We start from the raw sequence: 20,796 nt of genomic DNA on the forward strand, positions 1-20,796 counted from the left end.
ATCTCACCAGCAGTTAAAACTGTTTTTAAAAGGTATCTGGTATAACATTTGATTTTATGTGTGAGCTCATATTTTAATACTCGTGTGTGTTCGCATTTTAGTGCCTATGTATGAATGCGTGTTTCTTTTTTAATTTTTATATTTTTTTATGTGAGAGAAAGAGAGGGAGAGAGACAAAGAGAGACAGAATGGGTACATCAGGGTCTCCAGCACTGCAATCAAACTCCAGACGCCTGTGCCCCCTTGTACACATGTGTTACATTGTGAGTTTGTGTCACTGTGCATCTGGCTTAATGGGACCTGGAAAGCCCAACATGAGTCCTTAGGCTTTGCAGGCAAACACCTTACCTGCTCAGCCATCTCTCCAGCCTGAGGTCATGTTAAAATACCAGTGTGTGAACTCACATTTTACTATGTGTGGAATACATTTTAGTTCCCATGTGTGAGCTCATATTTTAGTACCTGTATGTAAGCTCACGTTTTAGTTCCTGTGTGTGAGCTCACATTTTAGTACCTGTGTGCTTCTTCCAATCCAAGAACATGGGATGCTTTACATTTCCTAGTGTCTTCTGCAATTTCTCTCTTGAATGTTTAAAAAATTTTCATTGTAGAGATCCTTCACTTCTATAGTTAGGTTTATTCCAAGGTACTTTATTTATTTATTGTTGAGGCAATTGTGAATGGGAGTCATTCCCTGATGTCATACTCAGCATGTTTCTTGTTAGTATAGAGGTAGTCTATTGATTTCTGTGTGTTTATTTTGTGTTCTGCTACATTGCTAAAAGTGTCTATCAGCTCTAATAGTTTGCTGGTAGTATTTAGGGTACTTTATATATATAATCATATCATCTTCAAATAATGATACTTTAATCTTTTAATCTTTTCCTTTTCAATTTATATCCCTTTTATGTGTGTCTCTTGCCTTATTGCTATAGCTAAGACTTCTACTACTATCTTAAATAAAAATGGGAACAATGGACACCCTTGTCTTGTTCCTGATTTTAGTGGGAAAGCTTCAAGTTTTTCCCCATTTAGTATTATGTTGGCTATAAGTTTGTCATAAATTGCTTTTATTATGTTGAGATATGTTCCTTCTATTCCCTGTTTATTTAGGACTTTTACCATGAAGAGATGCTGGACTTTGTCAAATGCCTTTTCTGCATCTATTGAGATGATCATGTGTTTTTTGCTTTCAGTCCATTTATATGGTGTATTACATTTTATCAGTTTGCATATGTTGAACCATCCCTGCATCTATGGATAAAACCTATTTGGACAGGGTGAATAATCTTTTTGATATATTCTTATATTCTGTTTGTTAGTATTTTGTTGAGAATTTTTTGCATTTATGTTCATGAGGGAGATTGGTCTGTAATTTACTTTTTTTGTTCTGTCTTTATCTAGTTTTGGTATCAGGCTTTGTAGAAGGAGTTTGGTAGTATTCCCTTCCTTTTCTATTTTATGGGAAAGTTTGAGAAGTAGGAGTGTTAGTTCTTTGCTGAAGGTCTGGTAGAATTCACTTGGGAATCCATCTGAGCCTATACTTGTTTTAGTTGAGAGATTTACTTAGTTAGTTAATTTGAGACATACTGTGAGATGCAAATAGAGAGAATAGGTGTGTCAGGGCCTCCAGCCACTGAAAATGCATGAGTCACTTTGTGCATCTGGCTTAAGTGGGTCTTGGGGAATTGAACCTGGGTCTTTAGGCCAAGCTATCTCTAGTCCTAGTTGGGAGATTTGTTTTTAATCACTGTTTTTATCTCCATGCTTTTTATAGGTCTGTTTAAATGGTTTATCTCATGCTGACTTGATTTTGGTAGGTCATATAAATCAAGGAAATCATCCATTACTTTCAGATCTTCAAACTTAGTGGAGTACATGTTCTTAAAGTGTGTCCTCATGATTTTCTGAATTTCATTGGCATCTGTTGTAATGGTGCCTTTTTCATCTCTAATTTTATTCATTTTTGTTCTTCTCTCTTTCTTTTAGTCAGATTTACTAAGGGTTTATTAATCTTGTTCATCTTTTCAAAGAACCAACTCATTTCATTGATTCTTTGGTTTTTATTTTTTTGTTTATTTTTATTTATTTATTTGAGAGTGACAGAGAAAGAGGCAGAGAGAGAGAGAGAGAATGGGCGCATGAGGGCCTCCAGCCACTGTAAATGAACTCCAGATGTGTGTGCCTCTTGTGTATCTGGCTAACATGGGTCCTGGGGAGCGAGCCTTGAAACAGCGTCCTTAGGCTTCACAGGCAAGTGCTTAGCCACCAAGCCATCTCTCCAGCCCCATCTTTGGGTTTTTTGTGTGTTTGTTTTTTATTTCATTAATTTCTGCCCTAATCTTTATTATTTCTTCCTGTCTACTGATTTTTGGTTTGTCTTGTTCTTCTTTTTCCAAGTCCTTAAGGTGAAGCATTAAGTTGTTTACTTGTGACCTTTCTAATTTCTTAATACAGGTATTTACAGCTATAAACTTCCCACTTAGGACTGCCTTCATTGTGTCCCAAAGATTTTTGTATGTTGTATGTTCATTATAATTTGATTCTGTGATTTTAAAAAAAATTTCCTTCTTGACTTCTTCACTGACCCATTCATCATTCTGTAGTGTGCTGTTTAGTTTCAATGATTAAGGTTAGTATTCAGGTTAGAAAGAAGGAATTCCCACATCGTATCATTCTGCTTCCACTTGTTAAAAATTTTTTTGTTATTTTCATTTATTTGAGAGTGACAGAGAGAGAAAGAGGGTTTGTTAGTAAGTGTCATTGAATGTTTTTTGGTTTGTTTGTTTGTTTTTCCAAGATATGGTCTTGCTCTAACCCAAGGTAACCCAGAATTCACTATTTAGTCTCAGGGTGGCCTCAAACTTACGGTGATCCTCCTACCTCTGCCTCCCAAGTGCTGGGATTAAAGGCATGTGCCACCACACCCAGCTCATTGGAAAATTCTAGCTCTGTATTTAATAATGTAAAAAGTAAGAAGGAGACAGTTTTGCCTACATTATCAGTAGAAGTGAAATAGGATGGCATTTTGAATCTTTGGGTTTTTTGGGGGGGTTACTAAGGCTGACGCAAGGTCTTGCACTTGCCAAACAAGCACTCAACCACTAAGCTACAACCCCAGCCCAAGATGTCTTAAGGGGGCAGTGAGGCCAGTTGACTGTTTCCATAGGGACTGAGAGAGTGGCCTGCTTGACTAATGACAGAGGAGGGGAAAGCAGAGACAAAAAAACAAGGCAGTGGGCACCTCCAGGGAGGGGTTTGAGGAGGCAGAAGAGACTGACGTGGAGCTGCGCTGGAAGGAGAGGCTCCTGCTCTGGGGCCTGAGGGGGAACGAGCGGAGTGTGCCACTCGGCTCCGCGCCCTCCCCGCCTGCTGCCCCACTGCCCTGTGCAGGTGTGCACAGCCACGCTGCCCTTGTGCTCACCCCTGCCTCGCTCTCAGCTCAGGCACCCGAAACTTTCCCCAAGGGACCCAGCCTTGAGAAAGGGTCAGCGTGCAGGAAGTTTCTCTAGCATTGTGGGGACTCAAATGTGGGGACTCACCATTTGCAAGTTAATGTTCCAGCCACAATTTCAAAATGCTTAAAGTGCTGTCAATCATTCATTTTAATTTTTTAGAAGATGTAAAATATCTGTACCTTTTCTGATTACAAAAGCTATGAATATTCATTATACAAATTTAAATAGTGCAGAAGTTTATGAAGGTAAAAGTGAGTCACCTCTAGAGGTGACCTGAGCTTTGGCGTGTGTAGAGCTTACCAAGCATCTCTAGAGGTGAGGAAGAGCCCGGGGCTGAGCTGGCTTGCCTGGGCTCATGCCTTTCTTCCAGCCCTCTGCCCAGCCTGCCCTCTCCCCTCACTGTGACTGAGTGGAAGGGCGAAGGCGTGGTGCAGTGACGTGTGCACACATCATGAAACCGCAGAGTGTGTGCAGTGGGAACCGTTTGCTGGCGAAAGTTACACTCGAGTGCTGACAAGTAACGTGTGGGCTGGAGGGACAGCTTAGCAGTTAAGGCGCTTGCCTGCAAAGCCAAAGGTCCTCAGTTTGATTACCCAGAACCCACGTAAACCAGAAGCATAAGGTGGCACATGTGTCTGGAGTTCGTTTGCAATGGTTGGAGGCCCTAGCACAGCTGTTCTCTCTCTCTCTCTCTCTCTCTGTGCCTCTTTCTCACTCAAATAAATAAATTAATTAAATTTTAAAAAGGTAACATGTATGCTGAAAAGTAACACTGGATCATCAGGCTTTGTCTCCTAATCTTCTATGTCTTTGGTGTATTTCTGTAAGCATAACTAATTCTACTTCATTCTTAGAGGGTTTCCAGGCTCCTCTTTCATGCCCCTCCCCAGGTGGGCTTCCTCAGTGTTAAGATGAGCACTTGGATTTCTCTGGTAAACAGCTCCTCTCCTATACTGACAAATTATTGGGCTGTCTTTTCCTCAGCAAGTTATACAAACTCTGCATATTGCGGATATAAACACCTTATCCCTTGTTGAAGATATGTGAGCTAAATTTACTGAGGCTGTTGTAATGTAGTGCTTCTTAACTTGTGTGTATGTGTGTGTGTGGGTGCATGTATGTGTGCTAGTCCACATGCAGGAATTTACCCCTAAGAGTTTTGTTAAATTGTGAAGTAGTTACACCACCACTACTAATTCCTGCTGGAATTAAAATCTCACTGTGTCAGTTACTTTCTCATTGCTGTGAATAAATTCATGACCAGAGGCATCATAAAGAAGGAAAGGGCTTATTTTGGGTTTGCAGTTTCGAGGAGAAGCTTCATGGCAGGAAGGTGTGGTGGCAGGAGTGGGATGAGAGCTGGTCACATGGTCAGGCAGGAGGCAGAGGACGAAGAGGAGCTGGGGTTGGGCTCTAAGATCTCAAGACCTGCCTCCAGGGAGCTGCTTCCTCCAGCAAGGCTCCACCTCCATAAAGCTCCACAACCTTCCCAAATAGTGCCACCTGCTGGGGGCCAGGTGTCCCAAACCTTGAGCCTGCTGGAGGCATTTTATTTAATTTTTATTTATTTGCAAGCAGAGAGATATATATCAGAGAATAGGCATGCCAGGGCCTCCAGCATCTGCAAATGAATTCCAGATGCATATGCTAATTTGTGCATCTGGCTGTATGTGGGTACTGGGGAACTGAACTTGGGGTCATTAAGCTTTGCAGTCAAATGCCTTAACCTCAGAGCCATCTCTCCAGTCGTGCTGGAGGCATTTTACTTTCAAATCAGAGTAGTCATTTTTCATTTTCTTGTTTATATTATACCTCATGAGTTCATATATCAATTCCTATTATTTATATCTGGACTCTGTCTTATCCCATTGGTGTAGCTTTTAATTCTTACATTGGAATCAGAATATTTTAACTGTTGTTTTGGAATGTAGGTTGTTATTGGATGGGGCAGGGATTTAACATTATTTTTAACTTACCTAACTATTCTCATGTACTTTATACATTCAAAGAAACCTTAAATTCTATTTATGTTCTCTAGAAACATTAATTCCATGTCTGTTTGGATTCTGTTTGTATCTTACCAATACTCTCCATGGAAGCTTTTAAGCCTTTTCTCCTTATTCAAGTCTCATTTTACATCTGTCTATAATGTGTTGTATTTTTCTTTACAGAGGTCTTACACTTAGCCAATGTATTCCTAACAAAAGTGTGTGTAATTTAATCATGAAAGGGATTTCAAAAATATTTATTTATAAGCAGAGATAGAAGAAAAAGAGAGAGAGAGAGAATATATGGGTGAGCCAGGGCCTCCAGCTGCTGCAATGAACTCCAGATGCATGTGCCACTGTGCATCTGGCTTTATATGGGTACTGGGGAATTGAACCCTGGTCATTATGGTTTACACATAAACACCTTAACTGCTGAATCAACTCTCCAGCCTATGAAAGGGATTTTTAAAAATAATCAAAGTTTTCCTAGATAATGTCTTATTAAGGAAACTTTACTTACTGTTGGTAATAGTCATTTCTTCTTATATCTTGTGGGCTCATAATTACATTGTCTATAAATAATGATAATTTAAAATACTTGTTTATGGTAGTTTCCTATAAAATGGGGTCAGGAGAGAGGGCGTCCTTTCTGGTTCCTCACTCCAGTGCCCCGAGGAGGGACTGCAGTATGAAATTCAGTGGCCAGATGTGCGTGTGTTCATAGAACTCTGGCCTACGGCCTCTGTAGCAGCAGGCCCAGGGAACCAAGGAACTCACATTGGTCAGGGCTTGGCCAGGGACTCTCAGCTTCTCTGAGTTTGAAAGCCTCAGGCTGCACCGCAGAAACAGAAAGCCAGATAAGTGCCCCTGACTGGAAAGAAGGTGTTCTGCTTCCTGACAGCCACCAGCCTCGAGCGTCCAGTCAGATAGCTGAGCCTCCCTGGCTGGCTCAGTGCTCTGCGTTTCCTGCCTGTCTTGAGCCTCTGCTCCCAAAACCCCTCCATGTTGCCTCTGCTTGTTTCCATTGGGTGACTGACTGAGCTGTCTTGATTCCCACACAGCTGTGAAGAGTCATGTTCAGTGATGAGTTTTCCAATAAACAGCCACACGTGTGTGGCCCAGGCTCTCCTCTGGTCATGTTGAATCACCAGGTACCTGGCTGAGCGTCAGGGGCTGTGCAGAGATGAGATGACCCAGGAATCCACATAAACACAGATTTTCTGCTCTTGAGAGTTGATGGCTGAGTAGGAAGATGGAGATTTGTCATAAAAGTGCACATGACTGTGGGCTGTAGTGGGAAGAGCTCTGGGAAACTGAGGAGTGGCCAGGGAGGACACCAGAGAGCAGCGTGCCTTGTTAGCCAAGAATAGCAGCTTCCAGATGGTCAGGAGTGTGACGGATGAGCCACCCACGCAGAGGCCAAGGAAGGGTCGCTGGCTCTGCATGCTTAGCCTGTTCCCACATTTCCTTTCCTGCAGCTTCAGCTCCATTTATATCTCAGGGCACGTGTAGGAGTCTCCTTATGACTTGGATTGGTTCACTGTGGTTCATATTCTTCAGTCCTTTCCCCTGTTACTTCTTTCCTGCACCCAAAACAAAGTGAAATGCATTCCTTGTCTGTGGTTAGCGTTCACTGAATATCTGATACTGCGTGAACTAACAGCCTCTGTGCGTGTGGTGCCTGGTAATTACTGCTGTAGAAGGTGCCACTGTGGCAGAGCACTGTTTTGGGGCAGTGGGTGGGCTGCACAGTGTGAAAATATTTCAGTGAAGTAGGTTTGTTTTTAAGGGTAGACTAGAGCTGGGCATGGTGGCTCATGTCTTTAATCCCAGCACTTGGGAGGAAGATGGCTGTGAGTTTGAGGCCAATCTGAGTCTACATAGTGAATTTCAGGTCAGCCTGGGCTAGAGTGAGACCCTACCTCAAAAGAAAAAAGAAAAAAATTAAGATGCAAATCCATGAAATGGCATAAAGTGTGCTAGAAGCCAGGTGTGGTGGCTCACGCCTTTAATCCCAGCGCCAAGGGGCAGAGGTAGGAGGATCGCTGTGAGTTTGAGGCCACCCTGACTGTATACTGAATTCCAGATTAGCCTGGGCAAGAGCAAGAAGAGTAGAATAGAATACCTTGGTGCTGTGGAGGTTGCCTATCACATTTTACCTACATTTTCCTTTTTTTGGGCCTTCTCCCTTTTTTGTGTGTGTGCGTGGCAAGTGGGGAGTCTGTATGTACACGTGAGGAGGCAGAAGAAAACATAGGGTATTATCCCATCAGCTCTTGTGTTTTTCTGAAACACCGTCTCTCAGTGGCCTGGAACTGTAAAATATGCTAGACGAGCTGGTCAGCAAACTCAGGGCTCCTCTTGTCTCCCCCAACCCAGTACTGGGGTTATAAGTATGCACCAGTACACCCAGCACTTTACATGGGCCTGGGATCTAACTCACATCCTCATGCTTGCAAGGCAGGCTCATTAAAAGCTGAGCTATTTTCCAAGCCCCATGAGGCCCTTATATATATTATGTATATCTACCATACTGGAAGGATTCTACCTGAGTCCCCTTTTCCCTTTTCATCCTAGTTACATTTTACCACACACGTTCACACTCTAGACTTGCAAGATACACCCATTTTCCTTTCTCTAGTTTTCCAGTTATTTCAGTTGCAGGAAAGGAGTCCTGCAGAGCTGCAGCATGCACCATCGGCCGTGGAATTGGGAAAGCTGTCGATCCTCCTTAGCCCCAGTATCATCTTCTGTTAAGTCATGAGGGATGTAGCACACAGCTTCAGGTTTGCTGAGATGAACTTCCAGACCAGGCACAGTTATGGAGGAAGGGATTTATTGAAGCTTATAGATCCAGGGGGAGTTCCATAATTGCAGGATAAGCTAGCCTGCCTTCACAGGACCAAGCAGAGAGAGAGAGAAGCACAAGCCAAAAATCAAAAGCCACACAGCACAGCACACTTCAGGAACTCCAGCTAGGCGCACTTGGCATATCTTTAGACTGAAATCTGAAACCCACCGCCACACCTTAAGATCTTCCCAGTGACACTGCCTCCAGCCAGGCGATTGCAGATGCAAAATACAAACTAATAAAACACTGATTATATTGGGGTCCATCTATTCAAACTACCACATTCTGCCCCTGACCCCAATAGATTTATAACCATCACACATTATAAATTATACTCAGTTTGGTTTCAAAGGTCCCCACAGCCTTGACCAATTTAAGATAGTGAGTCCTGTAAAATTAAACAAGTTGAATACTTCCAACATATAAAGGCACAGAGTAAACATTTTCAACTGGTATAAGACATAGCAAGGAGAGACTAAAGCAATGCAAACTGCACCACCATCAAACAAACATCAAACTTTGGCATTTCAACTCCAATACAACCAGAGACTGACAGTCTCCAAATTTTCCAATTTCACCCCTCCAGCTGGCCAAGGAACACTTCCATCCTAGGCCAACAGTGCCCTCTGTTGTAGCCCCTGCATAGTCCTGGTATATCCAAAATATCTTCAGGTCTTCATGCAGACCACAATCCATCTTCCAAAGGCTCTTTTAGCCTATCAGGGCATCAGGCCCTGCCTTATGCCTCATCTCAGCAGTGGCTCCGGGAACCGTGTGCAATTCATGACCACTCCTCACATTTTTCCCACTTCTGAAACCAATATCAGGTGTACAGGACACAGCCATATTCTTAATTCAGGGACAAAATAAATCCTAACATTGAAAAGCATGTATGTTCTCTAGTCAACTCTTTCCAAAACAGTTTGCATTTTTATGATAGTCTTTCCTCAGACATCCTTTCCATTGTTTCAATGTAAAGCAGTTGGGCCATCTTCCTTAAGATTGCTAATGTGTTTGACAATAGCAGGTCAAGTAACCTAAGACCATTCTCAATGACTGTAATTTTAACTTGTTTGAGGTTTTCCAATTTAAAAATCTTAAATCTCTGTCCAGCATCTTTAGCCAAGCACATCAGTCCATTACAGATTTCACATTGATCATACTCTCTGGACCTGGGCAGCAGAATGCAGCCAGCCCTTATGTCAGTATCCCAGTTCCAACAAAGTTCTCTGCAGTCCTTCTTTCCCCTTAGAAAGTTCGTAAGCCAAGCCTCGAAGTTCAATACTGTCTTCACTTAGTATTCTCAAACTCTCATCAGAGTAGTCCATAAAACTTGGCTTACCACTCCAGAAGGCATCTTCAGTTGTGAGCACTAAGTCCATGCCCATTCCCCCAAAACAAAAATTTCAAAAGACTAACATCCACATGGTGAGGTTCATCTCAGTCCACTCCTCAGTACCAAGTTCTGTAGCAGACAGCTTTAGGTTCACTGAGATGAACTTCCAGATCAGGCACAGTTATGGAAGAAGGGCTTTATTGAAGCTTACAGGTCTAGAGGAAGTTCCATAATGGCAGAAGAAGCTGGCCTGCCTTTACAGGTCCAAGCAGAGAGAGAGAGAAGCACAAGCCAAAAGCCAAAAGCCACATAGCACAGCACACTTCAGGAACTCCAGCTAGGCACATTTTGCATATCTTTAGATTGAAATCTGAAACCCACCACCACACCTTAAGATCTACCCAGTGATACCACCTCCAGCCAGGTGGCTGCAGATGCAAACTACAAACTAATAAAACACTGAATATATTGAGGGCCATCTATTCAAACTACCACAAGGGATGTGGAACAGATGTCAGTCAGGTACTGAGGACAGTGATGGATGTTTGGTAACAACCATGACAGATATCAGTCAGGCACTGAGGACAGTGAAGGATGGATGGTCACAACCATGACAGACATCAGTCAGGCACTGAGGACAGTGATGGACGGATAGTCACAACCACATAGATTTTGGTGTTCTAGTTTCCCTGCACAGGGTTGTTCATGTCACATTTCAGGTTTAGAGTATTGGCTGATAAATGATAGTTACAGTTTGTTATGATACATCTTTATTGAAAATGCATGAAAGTAATTTTCCGTGTAGTGTGAGTAGGTTTACAGCTAAATGTATGAATCATTATCACATATAATTTCACATGGTTGTGCTTCTCCATTTTTGAATTAGCAGTGCTGTCATTTGGATCTTGAATTTTTCCCAAAGGCCATCTATTGAAAGCCTGGTCCCACCTGTGGCTCTATGGAGAGACTGTGGAGCCCGTGAAAAGTGGGCCCAGGGGAGGAAGCAGAGTGGTGGTGCCTGCCCGTGGACAGGGATGTGAGGACTCCTCCTCCTCACAGTGTCTTTCCTTTCCGGCCACCACAACATGAACAGCCTGCTCTGTGCTCCCACCGGGATGTTCTGCGCTACCACAGGCCCATGAACCAAGACCTTTGTGAGCCAAAATAAACCGTGTCCACTTTCAGTGGCTAGTTACTGGTTGACTAGTGCAAGATGGAGGCTCAGTAACCCAGTCTCTGTGAGGTGGTAGAGGTCAGGGATCAGGACGTGCATCTCAGGCTCCCAGGCCACCATGCTTTCTTTGCTATGACTTGAACAATCTACCTTCATCCCATTTTGGACAGCTCAAATTAAGGAATTAAAAACCCCTCCTGACAAACAATGTGCTGGGCATTAAGTGGCTCAGTGTTACCACACGGGCTCTGTAAGTTCCTGGTCCATCCATTGATGTCAGGTCAGAGTGTGTCTGCTCCTGGCAGTAGTGCCTCTCGGTGAGACAGACAACAGCCTAAGCCACTGCAAGTATGTTTGCTCCTTCTGGTGTTCATTAGCTCTGTGTCTGAGAGAAACCAACAGAGGTGTCTTTTGGCTCATGGTTTCAGGGGTTTGGCCCATGGTGTCCTGGTGCCATAGCTTCTGGGCCTGCAGTGAGACCATGCTTCCTGGTGGATGGATGCTGCTTGTCTCGTGGCATACAGGAGTGGGGGTAGAGGAGGAGTGAGAGAGAAAGAATATGTGAGACATCAGGACAAAATATACCCTTCAAGGGCATGTCTCCCTCTCGATAGTCCATTCAGCTACAAACTAATGAGTGAGTCCATTGATGTACTTACAGGCCTGTGACACACTCCTTTCTCCAGGCCCAAGAGTTGCTGCACTGGGGACTAAGTTCAACACACTTGTCTTCAAGAGGCGTTTTGTATACAAGTCACGCTACCTTGTACCAGTTTCCTGTTGCCATAGTAATAAGGAGATGAATGTAGTAGCTGAAACAACACAGGTGGTTCTCTGTACTTCTGGAGGCCAAAGTCTGAAGTTAAGGTATTGGACAGACACTCTTTCTGGAGGCTCCCGTTTCCTTTCCTTGAAAACCAAGCTTTGGAGCTTCTAGCAGCATCTGCATTCCTTAGCCATGGTGCAGTTTTTAGCATCTGTTATCATGGCCTCTAAGGCTTCCTGATCTCTTGCCTCTCTCATTAGACCCTAGGAATCATTGCATCCACGTGGATAACAGAATATTTTCCCATGGCAAGATCCTTGCTTTAATCATGTTTGTCCAATCTCTTTTGCCATATCTGCCCACAGTAACAGTGTCCCAACAATAGGATGTGGAAACTTTGATGGAGGTATGTGCACGGTGAAGCTGGAATAGCAGAGATGAGAGCTACACTGAAATGCCTCAGCACATTGAAGTTCACTCGTGCCTGGGCATGTGTTTGTGCGGGGGCCTTTGTTGATTATGGGCAGCACTCCTTGTTCTTTGGCTGGAAGACGCTGAGTGTTCTTGGATTCCACAGGGCACTAGTGCTTCCATTTATCTTGTCAGTGTGTTTAAGATGGACAGTGCCACATTCACCTCCACTCTTAAAAACAGAGATAAAACAACAGATAGGCTACTTGAGACCAGCCTCTACATAGAACATTCTAGACCAGACAAGGCTGCATAGTGAGACCTGTGAAATAAAAACAACAGAGGGTGGGGGGGGGGCAGAGCGAGGAAGAAAACAAGAAAGGAGAAGGGAGAGAAAGGAAGGAGAAGAGAGAGAAGCAATAGAGAAGCACAGACATGAAAGTGAGCTTTGACCTCTGACTTGTTGTGCTCTGTCCTTGGTGGTCAAGCATTGATCATTTTAGGAATGAATGACTTCCCACATTGAGTCTTGCAGATGCCTTATGATCTCCTTCCAGGCAGCCTATTGAGTGGGAATGAATGAACCTAGTAGAAGTGACCATACATTTGCATGGTAGAAATGTAAAGTTACCCAGAAGCGAGTTTCTGTTTGGGGAGTTCTGTTTTGTACTTAGAGTGTGTATTCAGAAACACAAAGTGCTTTACAAAGCCTGAAGTTCAAAATGTGCTCCTACAGTAAGCTCTCCACTGCCGCAGGTTTTGAAAACGTAACAATACAATAAGGACACAGTGACCGGAGCCAGGGTCAGCTCATGCACATTAATGTTCCCAGAACATTAAGCACTTGAAAATTACTTGTGAGGAGAACTCCTTCAGGGATTTGCTTATAATTAACACAAAATAATGCTCAAAGGTTTTTAATGAGTTAGTTATAATAAATGCAAACTAATTCTTGGATTCTTAGACTTAATGAATGTTAGTTTCTTGTAGAGATGTTGAGATGGAATTAAGAAGTTATTATGGGGCTGAAGGGATGCTTAGCAGTTAAGGAGTTTGCCTGCAAAGCCAAAGGACCCAGGTTTGAATCTCCAGGACCTACGTTAGCCAGATGCACAAGAGGGCTCATGTGTCTAGAGTTTGTTTGCAGTGGCTGAAGGCCCTGGTGTGTTCATTCTCTCTCTCCTTCTTTCTTTGTCAAATAAATAAATAAATAACATTTTAAAAATTAAAAAAGAAATTATCATGGTGACACACAACCTGAAGGCTGGGAAATGCCATGAATGCTTCCCACATTCCTTTATGTAGAACCTCTGAGGGAGATGGCAAAGGACCCGTGTGTGGCATCCCCTTCAGAATTATGTAGGCCACATAGAGGGTTGCTTTTACTACACTTCCGGTACTGACTGGTTGGGAACAAGGCTGGCGGTGTGGCTTTCCCTGTATTTTTGCCTTAGTGTTAAGACTTCAGTCTTAAGTCTCAACATATTTATGCAAGAAGTCTCTTCCTTTTGAGTAGATGTGTATTAGCCAGAATCAATGAAAAGAAGCACAAGGCATATGAAGGACAAAGCGCTTCCCCAGGGTCTGCAGCAGAGCTCCCCAGGCACAGGGAGCTCTGGCACCTCCAGTAGAGTCTAGTGGAGAGAACAGGAGGGGAGGGGAGGACACAGGGGAGGGGAGGGGAGAAGGGGAGAGGAGAGGAACCAGGTTCATTCCTTGGGCTGCAGGCCTGTCCATGTGGAACTGCTGCTGTTTTCCACAGAGGATATAAGCGGAAAGCACCTCACACCCCTCCCCACCAGGGTTCTGGTTCCTGGGCCATTGTCACTGTGGTGAGTGAGCTCAGCTTCACAGTAAATACCCTCAAGGGTCACTATCTCCTTATGACTTGTCTGTAAAGAATGAAGACAGCGAGACAGGGGACTGCTAGCTGGTTCCCTTGCCCACAAAAGGTTTTTAGTTTCTAGACCCCATTCTAGGCTCCTGAGCTGACTCTGGGTTTGAAGTGTGGAAGTTGACATTTGAATGACTTCTTCAAGTTGGGAACACTAAGGAGCCGTTGCATGCGTGCCATGGGAGTGCAGCTGCAGGTCCACGTGGCACTTAATCACATCATTTTTATTCTGGTCATGAGAGATTTTCCCATCTTCTTTGCCCACCCTCAGGACTCGTCAGTCCCATGTGTAACCTGTTCACTGAAACCGCCACCCTGTACTTGGATGTGGACAAGAGGAACAACAACGAGATGGCAGCCACCCTGCTGGTCTCCCTGCTTGACATCCTGCACGCCATGCTGATGTACACATCGAGCATCGTCCGGCTGGCTCTGCAGGTAAGCCAGCTCACTTCCCGTGCCTTGAGCAGGTGGGCTGATGCCATTCTAGCCCTTTATTCCCTCCTTCCTAATCTTTCTATCTATGTCTTCCTTTTTCCAAGGACACATTCTAGAGAGGTGACATGCCAAAAGTCACCTCAGGGAGAGCACTGCTGAGAACAAAGACAGAAGCAGTCTCCAGGGAAGGCAGGGCCCACTGACCCAAGACTGAGTGGGCATCCCTGGGAGGACAGTCCTGTCTGAGCAGAGCCTCCTGCTCTGTGAGGAGAGCCTCTGCCCTCAGCCTTGGCACCTCCTGGGCTTCACTAAGTGATGCATGGACTTCTGCATCCAGAAATGGCTCTCCAGCCCACCCTCTGCAGAAAGGCTTAGCTTGCTAGGAGTTTAGGGCTGAAAGCTTATACATACATGTAGTACACGTGTTTTAGTACTGTATTAACTACTGTTCATTTCTGTGACAAAATATTTCAAAAAAAAAAGAAACTCAAGGAAGGAAGATTTTGTTTTGGTTCACAGTCAGGGATACAGTCCGTCCTGGCAAGGGAGGGCAAGATGATGCCAGTGTGAGGCGCCTGCTCACATTGTGTCTTCAGTCAGGAAGCCAGAAGAGATGAATGTGGGTGCTCAGCTTTCTTTCCCTTCCCCCGTTTTTATTCAGTGTGGACTAAAAAACAGCCCATGGAATAGTGTTGACCATGATAAGAGTGGGTCTTCCCTCAGCTAATCCTCTCTGTAAGTTCCATCACAGACACACTCAGAGCTGGGTCTCTTAGCTGACTTCAGTTAAACTGAAGATTAAATATCAAAAATGCATGTGGGGTAGGGGTGGGTGCATCCATACATGCCATGTAAACTCATTGATTTACATCCTATTGTGAAGGTGTGGTGGTTTGAATGTATACCCCCTCCCATAGACTCAGGAGTATCTAAGCTTGGAAAGAAGCAAACAGTGAAAGTGGACTGTATTGCTCCCTGGACAAGGGAACTGAAGCATAGCCAGGAATGAAACTCTAGACTTTGGTCAGCCTCTACCTTTCCTCACCATGGTTAATTCTGTCTGGTCCACTGCTAGCCACTCGGGTGTTCAGCTTGTTTCATAGGGTTTAGGAAGTAAGCCCATGATCCTCTCAAAGGTGTGGTAGATACTGAGTGCTTAACAGAGACCGTAACCAGCAGGTCAGCATGGCCTTGGCTTTATTGCTCAGTCATAATTCTGACAGGAGAGCATCGTGAAGTTCTTGTAGAACCCTAAGATATGTCTTTCTCTGGTCCTTTTCTCTGTCCCTGTATGTCTCTCCTCAGATAACATGGCTTCCCTTGTCATACCTGATGTAATTCTTCAAGATAGGAATGGTAGTTACACTCTCAGAACACCACGGTAAAATAGTACTCATTATGATCATGTTGTGTAGATTAAAGGAAAGCATCTGAAGTTTAAAAACCCTAGGATAATAGAAGTGTCCTTTGGTTGCAAGTGATTAGGTTGATAGGATATTCAGGGATTTTAAAATCAAAGTTCCTTAAGATAAAATAATATCCTACAATACAATTTCCTATTTTCTTTTGGTTGGCTAGTGTGTCATCTTATCACTTACATTTAAAATTCTTTTCATGTTCCTCAAGGCCACAAAGTAATTTATTGTTTCCATGTTTCTCAATTCTCTCCCATGTGGCTTTCCTTGACTTCCACCTTGATCTGTAATTCCTGGTATTGGAGTCCTTAAATATGAGTTGAGGGATCAAGCTGCCATCTTCTGAGTGAAAAGTGCTCCCCACAGCCACACGTCCCCCATCATTCATACCGCACCCGACACCGCCCATGCACTGAGGGGGAAGTGCTCCCCGCAGCCACACGTCCCCTGTCACTCACACAGCACCCACACCACCCACGCACTGAGGGGGAAGTGCTCCCCACAGCCACACATCCCCTGTCACTCACACAGCACCCACACCGCCCATGCACTGAGGGGGAAGTGCTCCCCACAGCCACACGTCCCCCGTCACTCACACAGCACCCACACCGCCCATGCACTGAGGGGGAAGTGCTCCCCACAGCCATACGTCCCCTGTCACTCACACAGCTCCCACACCGCCCACGCACTGAGGGGGAAGTGCTCCCCACAGCCATACGTCCCCTGTCACTCACACAGCACCCACACCGCCCATGCACTGAGGGGGAAGTGCTCCCCACAGCCACACGTCCCCCGTCACTCACACAGCACCCACACCGCCCATGCACTGAGGGGGAAGTGCTCCCCACAGCCACACGTCCCCCGTCACTCACACAGCACCCACACCGCCCATGCACTGAGGGGGAAGTGCTCCCCACAGCCACACGTCCCCCGTCACTCACACAGCACCCACACCGCCCATGCACTGAGGGGGAAGTGCTCCCCGCAGCCACACGTCCCCCGTCACTCACACAGCACCCACACCGCCTATGCACTGAGGGGGAAGTGCTCCCCACAGCCACACGTCCCCCGTCACTCACACAGCACCCACACCGCCCATGCACTGAGGGGGAAGTGCTCCCCACAGCCACACGTCCCCTGTCACTCACACAGCACCCACACCGCCCATGCACTGAGGGGGAAGTGCTCCCCGCAGCCACACGTCCCCCGTCACTCACACAGCACCCACACCGCCCATGCACTGAGGGGGAAGTGCTCCCCACAGCCACACGTCCCCCGTCACTCACACAGCACCCACACCGCCCATGCACTGCGGGGGAAGTGCTCCCGGCAGCCACACGTCCCCCGTCACTCACACAGCACCCACACTGCCCACGCACTGAGGGGGAAGTGCTCCCCACAGCCACACGTCCCAGTCACTCACACAGCACCCACACCGCCCATGCACTGAGGGGGAAGTGCTCCCCACAGCCACAACCCCCACCCTCCGTCACTCATACAGCACACTCCACACTACAGTTCTTCTGCACCACAAAGCTAGAAGCCTCCATAAAGAAGACAATGTGGGGCTGGAGAGATGGCTTAGTGGTTAAGTGCTTGCCTGTGAACCCTAAGGACCCCAGTTCAAGGCTCCATTCCCCAGGACCCACGTTAGCCAAATGCACAAGGGGGCGCATATGTCTGGAGTTCTTTTGCAGTGGCTGGAGGCCCTGGCGCACCCATTCTCTCTCTCTCTTTCTGCTTGTCACTCTCAAAAAAATAAATAAATAAAATGATAAACAATAAAAAATTAGAAAAGGAAATCCTAAAGAACGACTTCATGGTTTTGATTTGTTGTCCATTAGCATTTATGGGTGGGTACCTGTTAGCATTACCCGTACCTGCTACCTAATCTTCAACTGAAAAAAGAAAAGAAGACAATGTGAAGGGTGCTGGTGTGTGGTCTCAGAGCTCAGGTGAGGGTTCTGCATACTTGTCTTCTCCAGGGAGAACGGCTTGCCACAGGTGTGTGAGGGGCATGTAGACCGGCAGTCTGAGATCCCCTGACCCAACAAAGGTTCAGAATTCATCCCACTTAGACTTCCCGAGTGTGGGGTATGGAAGATGGACGGGCAAAGACAGCGGAGGTGCTCATAGCCCCCACATACAGTGGGACATGGCCCGAAGCCTGCAGACCTTCCATTCAAATCCCAAACTTACTCAACATGTGCATCCCCGGAGTAGAACCTTGGCCTGTGTGGGAAGCAATGCAGTAATTTCTGTGAAGGAGTGTTGTGAGGCCGACACAAGAACATAACAAGTGTAAGTCATCACATGACATATAGAGAGTCTTGCCTGGGATTCAGCCAGTGATGGGGGGCCTATCCCAAACAGCATTGTGCAGAAGACCTTACCTTCTTATCTTCAGCGAGCTTCCGTGGGGCAGATGTGCGCATTTCTGCAGCCTTGTGCATGGGAAAGGACTCGGTTGACATTTTCTGGCTCAATTGAACACTGGGAGTCTGATGCTATGACTGTATTGTTTTACTTTGGACTTAGGAACCCAGCATAGGACTAGGCGCCTATCACTTCAGTGAGATCAAGAGAGAAAGAGCTGTCAGTTCTTGGGGAGCTTTCAGCTTCGTAGGTAAGACTGTTAATACACAATTTTTCTATAGTGGAGATTTTAAACATTTCAAACTCCTAGCTGAGAGAATGTGTGCTAACAATAAATAACTTTGGAGCCCAGCCCAGCATTCATCATGTCCCAGCACAATCTCATCCTGACCTGCAGTCAGATATCTAACAGAAACTCCCCTTGAGCTAACAGCTTCTGTCTTGCCTCTTGTAACCCACTTATCAATGAAGAATGTCATGACTAGGTAGCTTTAAAAATTTTCCCACCAATAGTTAAAATACTCAAGGTGATGTCAAGCTGCCTGCCAAGCAGCTTATAAAAACATACAGCCTCCAGAGTGGGCTACAGAAGGAATTTGGAGCACAAGTTCCCTTCAGGCCACTGCTAGAATAAATGTTGAGTTTTCTGTTTTCACTGGCCTGAACCTGTGTTTCTTCAATACTTCATCTTATCACATATGTGAAAAGGAAATGATTTATAGGACCCAGCTTGGAGTTGGGAGGACTTTTGTAGGACAGCAACTTCAATATTTCTATTCAGGCCCCCAACTTCCCCGTCTGGACTTTGTCTCCTACTTCTGAGGTGAGGTGTTGAAAGTTTATGGTGTACCCTATCTGTGCTCCCAGCACCTCTGTGAAGTACCAGCCTCTAGGCACTAACTTCATGTAGCAAGGTTAGACACAATAGGATCGTGTTCGGTCCTGGACAGTTTTGTAGTGAGACAGACCCTGTATTTTACGGCTGATCTGAGATCATTTTACACTGACACTTCATGTGGCATGTGGCTCATGATTGACATCCACAGACTTTGTGTGATTGGGACTATTACGGATATATTTCCATTCAGATCTCTCTTCTGAGGTCCATACTCATGCCTAGCAGCTTGCTCAGTTGACCACCCATGTCCTGTAGGCTTAAGCTGAATTTTGGATTTGCTCCCAAGCCCATTCCACTGTTAGCAAACCATGGCAGCCTTTACCTGCTGTGTGAGCAAGAACCAGGGAGATCACTCAGTTCATTCTCTTTTTCATCTCCACATCTACTCTGTCATCAAGCAGTATTGATTCTATCTTATGTGTCTAAGAAACACAATTCTTTCCAAACTGAGACCAGACTTCTACCCCTTTTCTTGCCTGGCTGGGTCAAGAACACTGGATGGTTAGTAGTGGGCTAAGCTACCGCCCAGTAATGGTATATCACTTACCTTTGCACTGCTGAGACAAAATACATGACCAAAATGAGCTTAAGGGAGGAAGTGTTTATTTTACTTTATAGTTCCTGGTCACAGTTCATCATGGTGGGGAAGGCATGGCGGCAGGAGCTCGAGGCAGCTGCTTACCTTCAGCACAGTAAGGAAGCAGAGTGATGAACTTTGCTGCTCAGACAGTTCCCTCCTTTAAGGATCCACTCCATGAAGTTTCTACCCACACTTAAGAGTGGATCATCCTACTTTAACCAATCTAATCTACTCCCTCACAGACATGACCAGAGGAGCAAGTTGTTATAGGGTAGATGTCTGATTGCCAACCAAAACAGCAACTGAAATTCTACATATAGACCTAGAGTGCAGAGACAAACCTGGCATCCCTGAGGAAGACCCTACATGCCCAGGCTGATGGTGTGGGGCAGAGTAGGCTGCTCTGCCAGTATAGGCAGTGGTCATGCTCTCAATGTGGTTTGGATTCTTCTAGAAAAAGTGAATGAAGCCTGAGAAGACTGTGAGTGAAAGGTGTACTCCACAGCAAATTCAGTAGTACTGTCTTAATATGGAACTGTTCACCTCTGGTAGAAACTTCCTTTGCAGGGAACACACAATCAAAATGACTTGGCAATTTCTTACTCCCATGTGGTTTAAGACTCTATGTCCAAGGGGATGAAGACCCACATTTGAAGCCTCTTTATGCAGTTGTGTGTTAGGCAGGTCTACTGTATGTCATCTGAGCATGTCGGTGCATATAGAGGAAAACATGCCAAATACATTAGATATGTGTTATGTGATGAAAACTGTCTAGAGATTCGTGCATGTGACTTGGAGTCAGATAGCATGGATTTGGGCCCCACTGTCTATCAGACATTAACCAACTGAAGTTTTTTTAAACTTTGGTTATGTCACCTGAAGTGGGGCAAGTGTCAGAATGGCTAGATGTATAGTCCTATGTCCAAGGGGATGGAGGTCCTGTGGTGGATGTAGAGCCCCTAAGTCCAAGGGGATGGAGGTCCTGTGGTGGATGTATAGCCCCTAAGTCCAAGGGGATGGAGGTCCTGTGGTGGATGTATAGCCCCTAAGTCCAAGGGGATGGAGGTCCGGTGGTGGATGTATAGCCCCTATGTCCAAGGGGATGGAGGTCCTGTGGTGGATGTATAGCCCCTAAGTCCAAGGGGATGGAGGTCCTGTGGTGGATGTATAGCCCCTAAGTCCAAGGGGATGGAGGTCCTGTGGTGGACGTA

At 45.4% G+C, this 20,796-nt stretch overlaps 1 protein-coding gene across 2 annotated transcripts in view; it reads left to right on the forward strand.

Annotated features, from left to right (window-relative positions):
- Ulk4 (unc-51 like kinase 4) overlaps positions 1 to 20,796 on the forward strand; it is a 345,903-nt gene that overhangs the window by 221,045 nt on the left and 104,062 nt on the right. For both annotated transcript variants that reach the window (XM_045136900.1, XM_045136901.1), the window contains one exon: positions 14,150 to 14,316. In XM_045136900.1, coding sequence (XP_044992835.1) covers positions 14,150 to 14,316 — 167 coding nt within the window. The remainder of the gene's footprint in view (positions 1 to 14,149; positions 14,317 to 20,796) is intronic.

The sequence above is a fragment of the Jaculus jaculus genome, chromosome 17, assembly GCF_020740685.1.
Source record: "Jaculus jaculus isolate mJacJac1 chromosome 17, mJacJac1.mat.Y.cur, whole genome shotgun sequence".
In the NCBI taxonomy this organism is placed as follows: Eukaryota; Metazoa; Chordata; class Mammalia; order Rodentia; family Dipodidae; genus Jaculus; species Jaculus jaculus.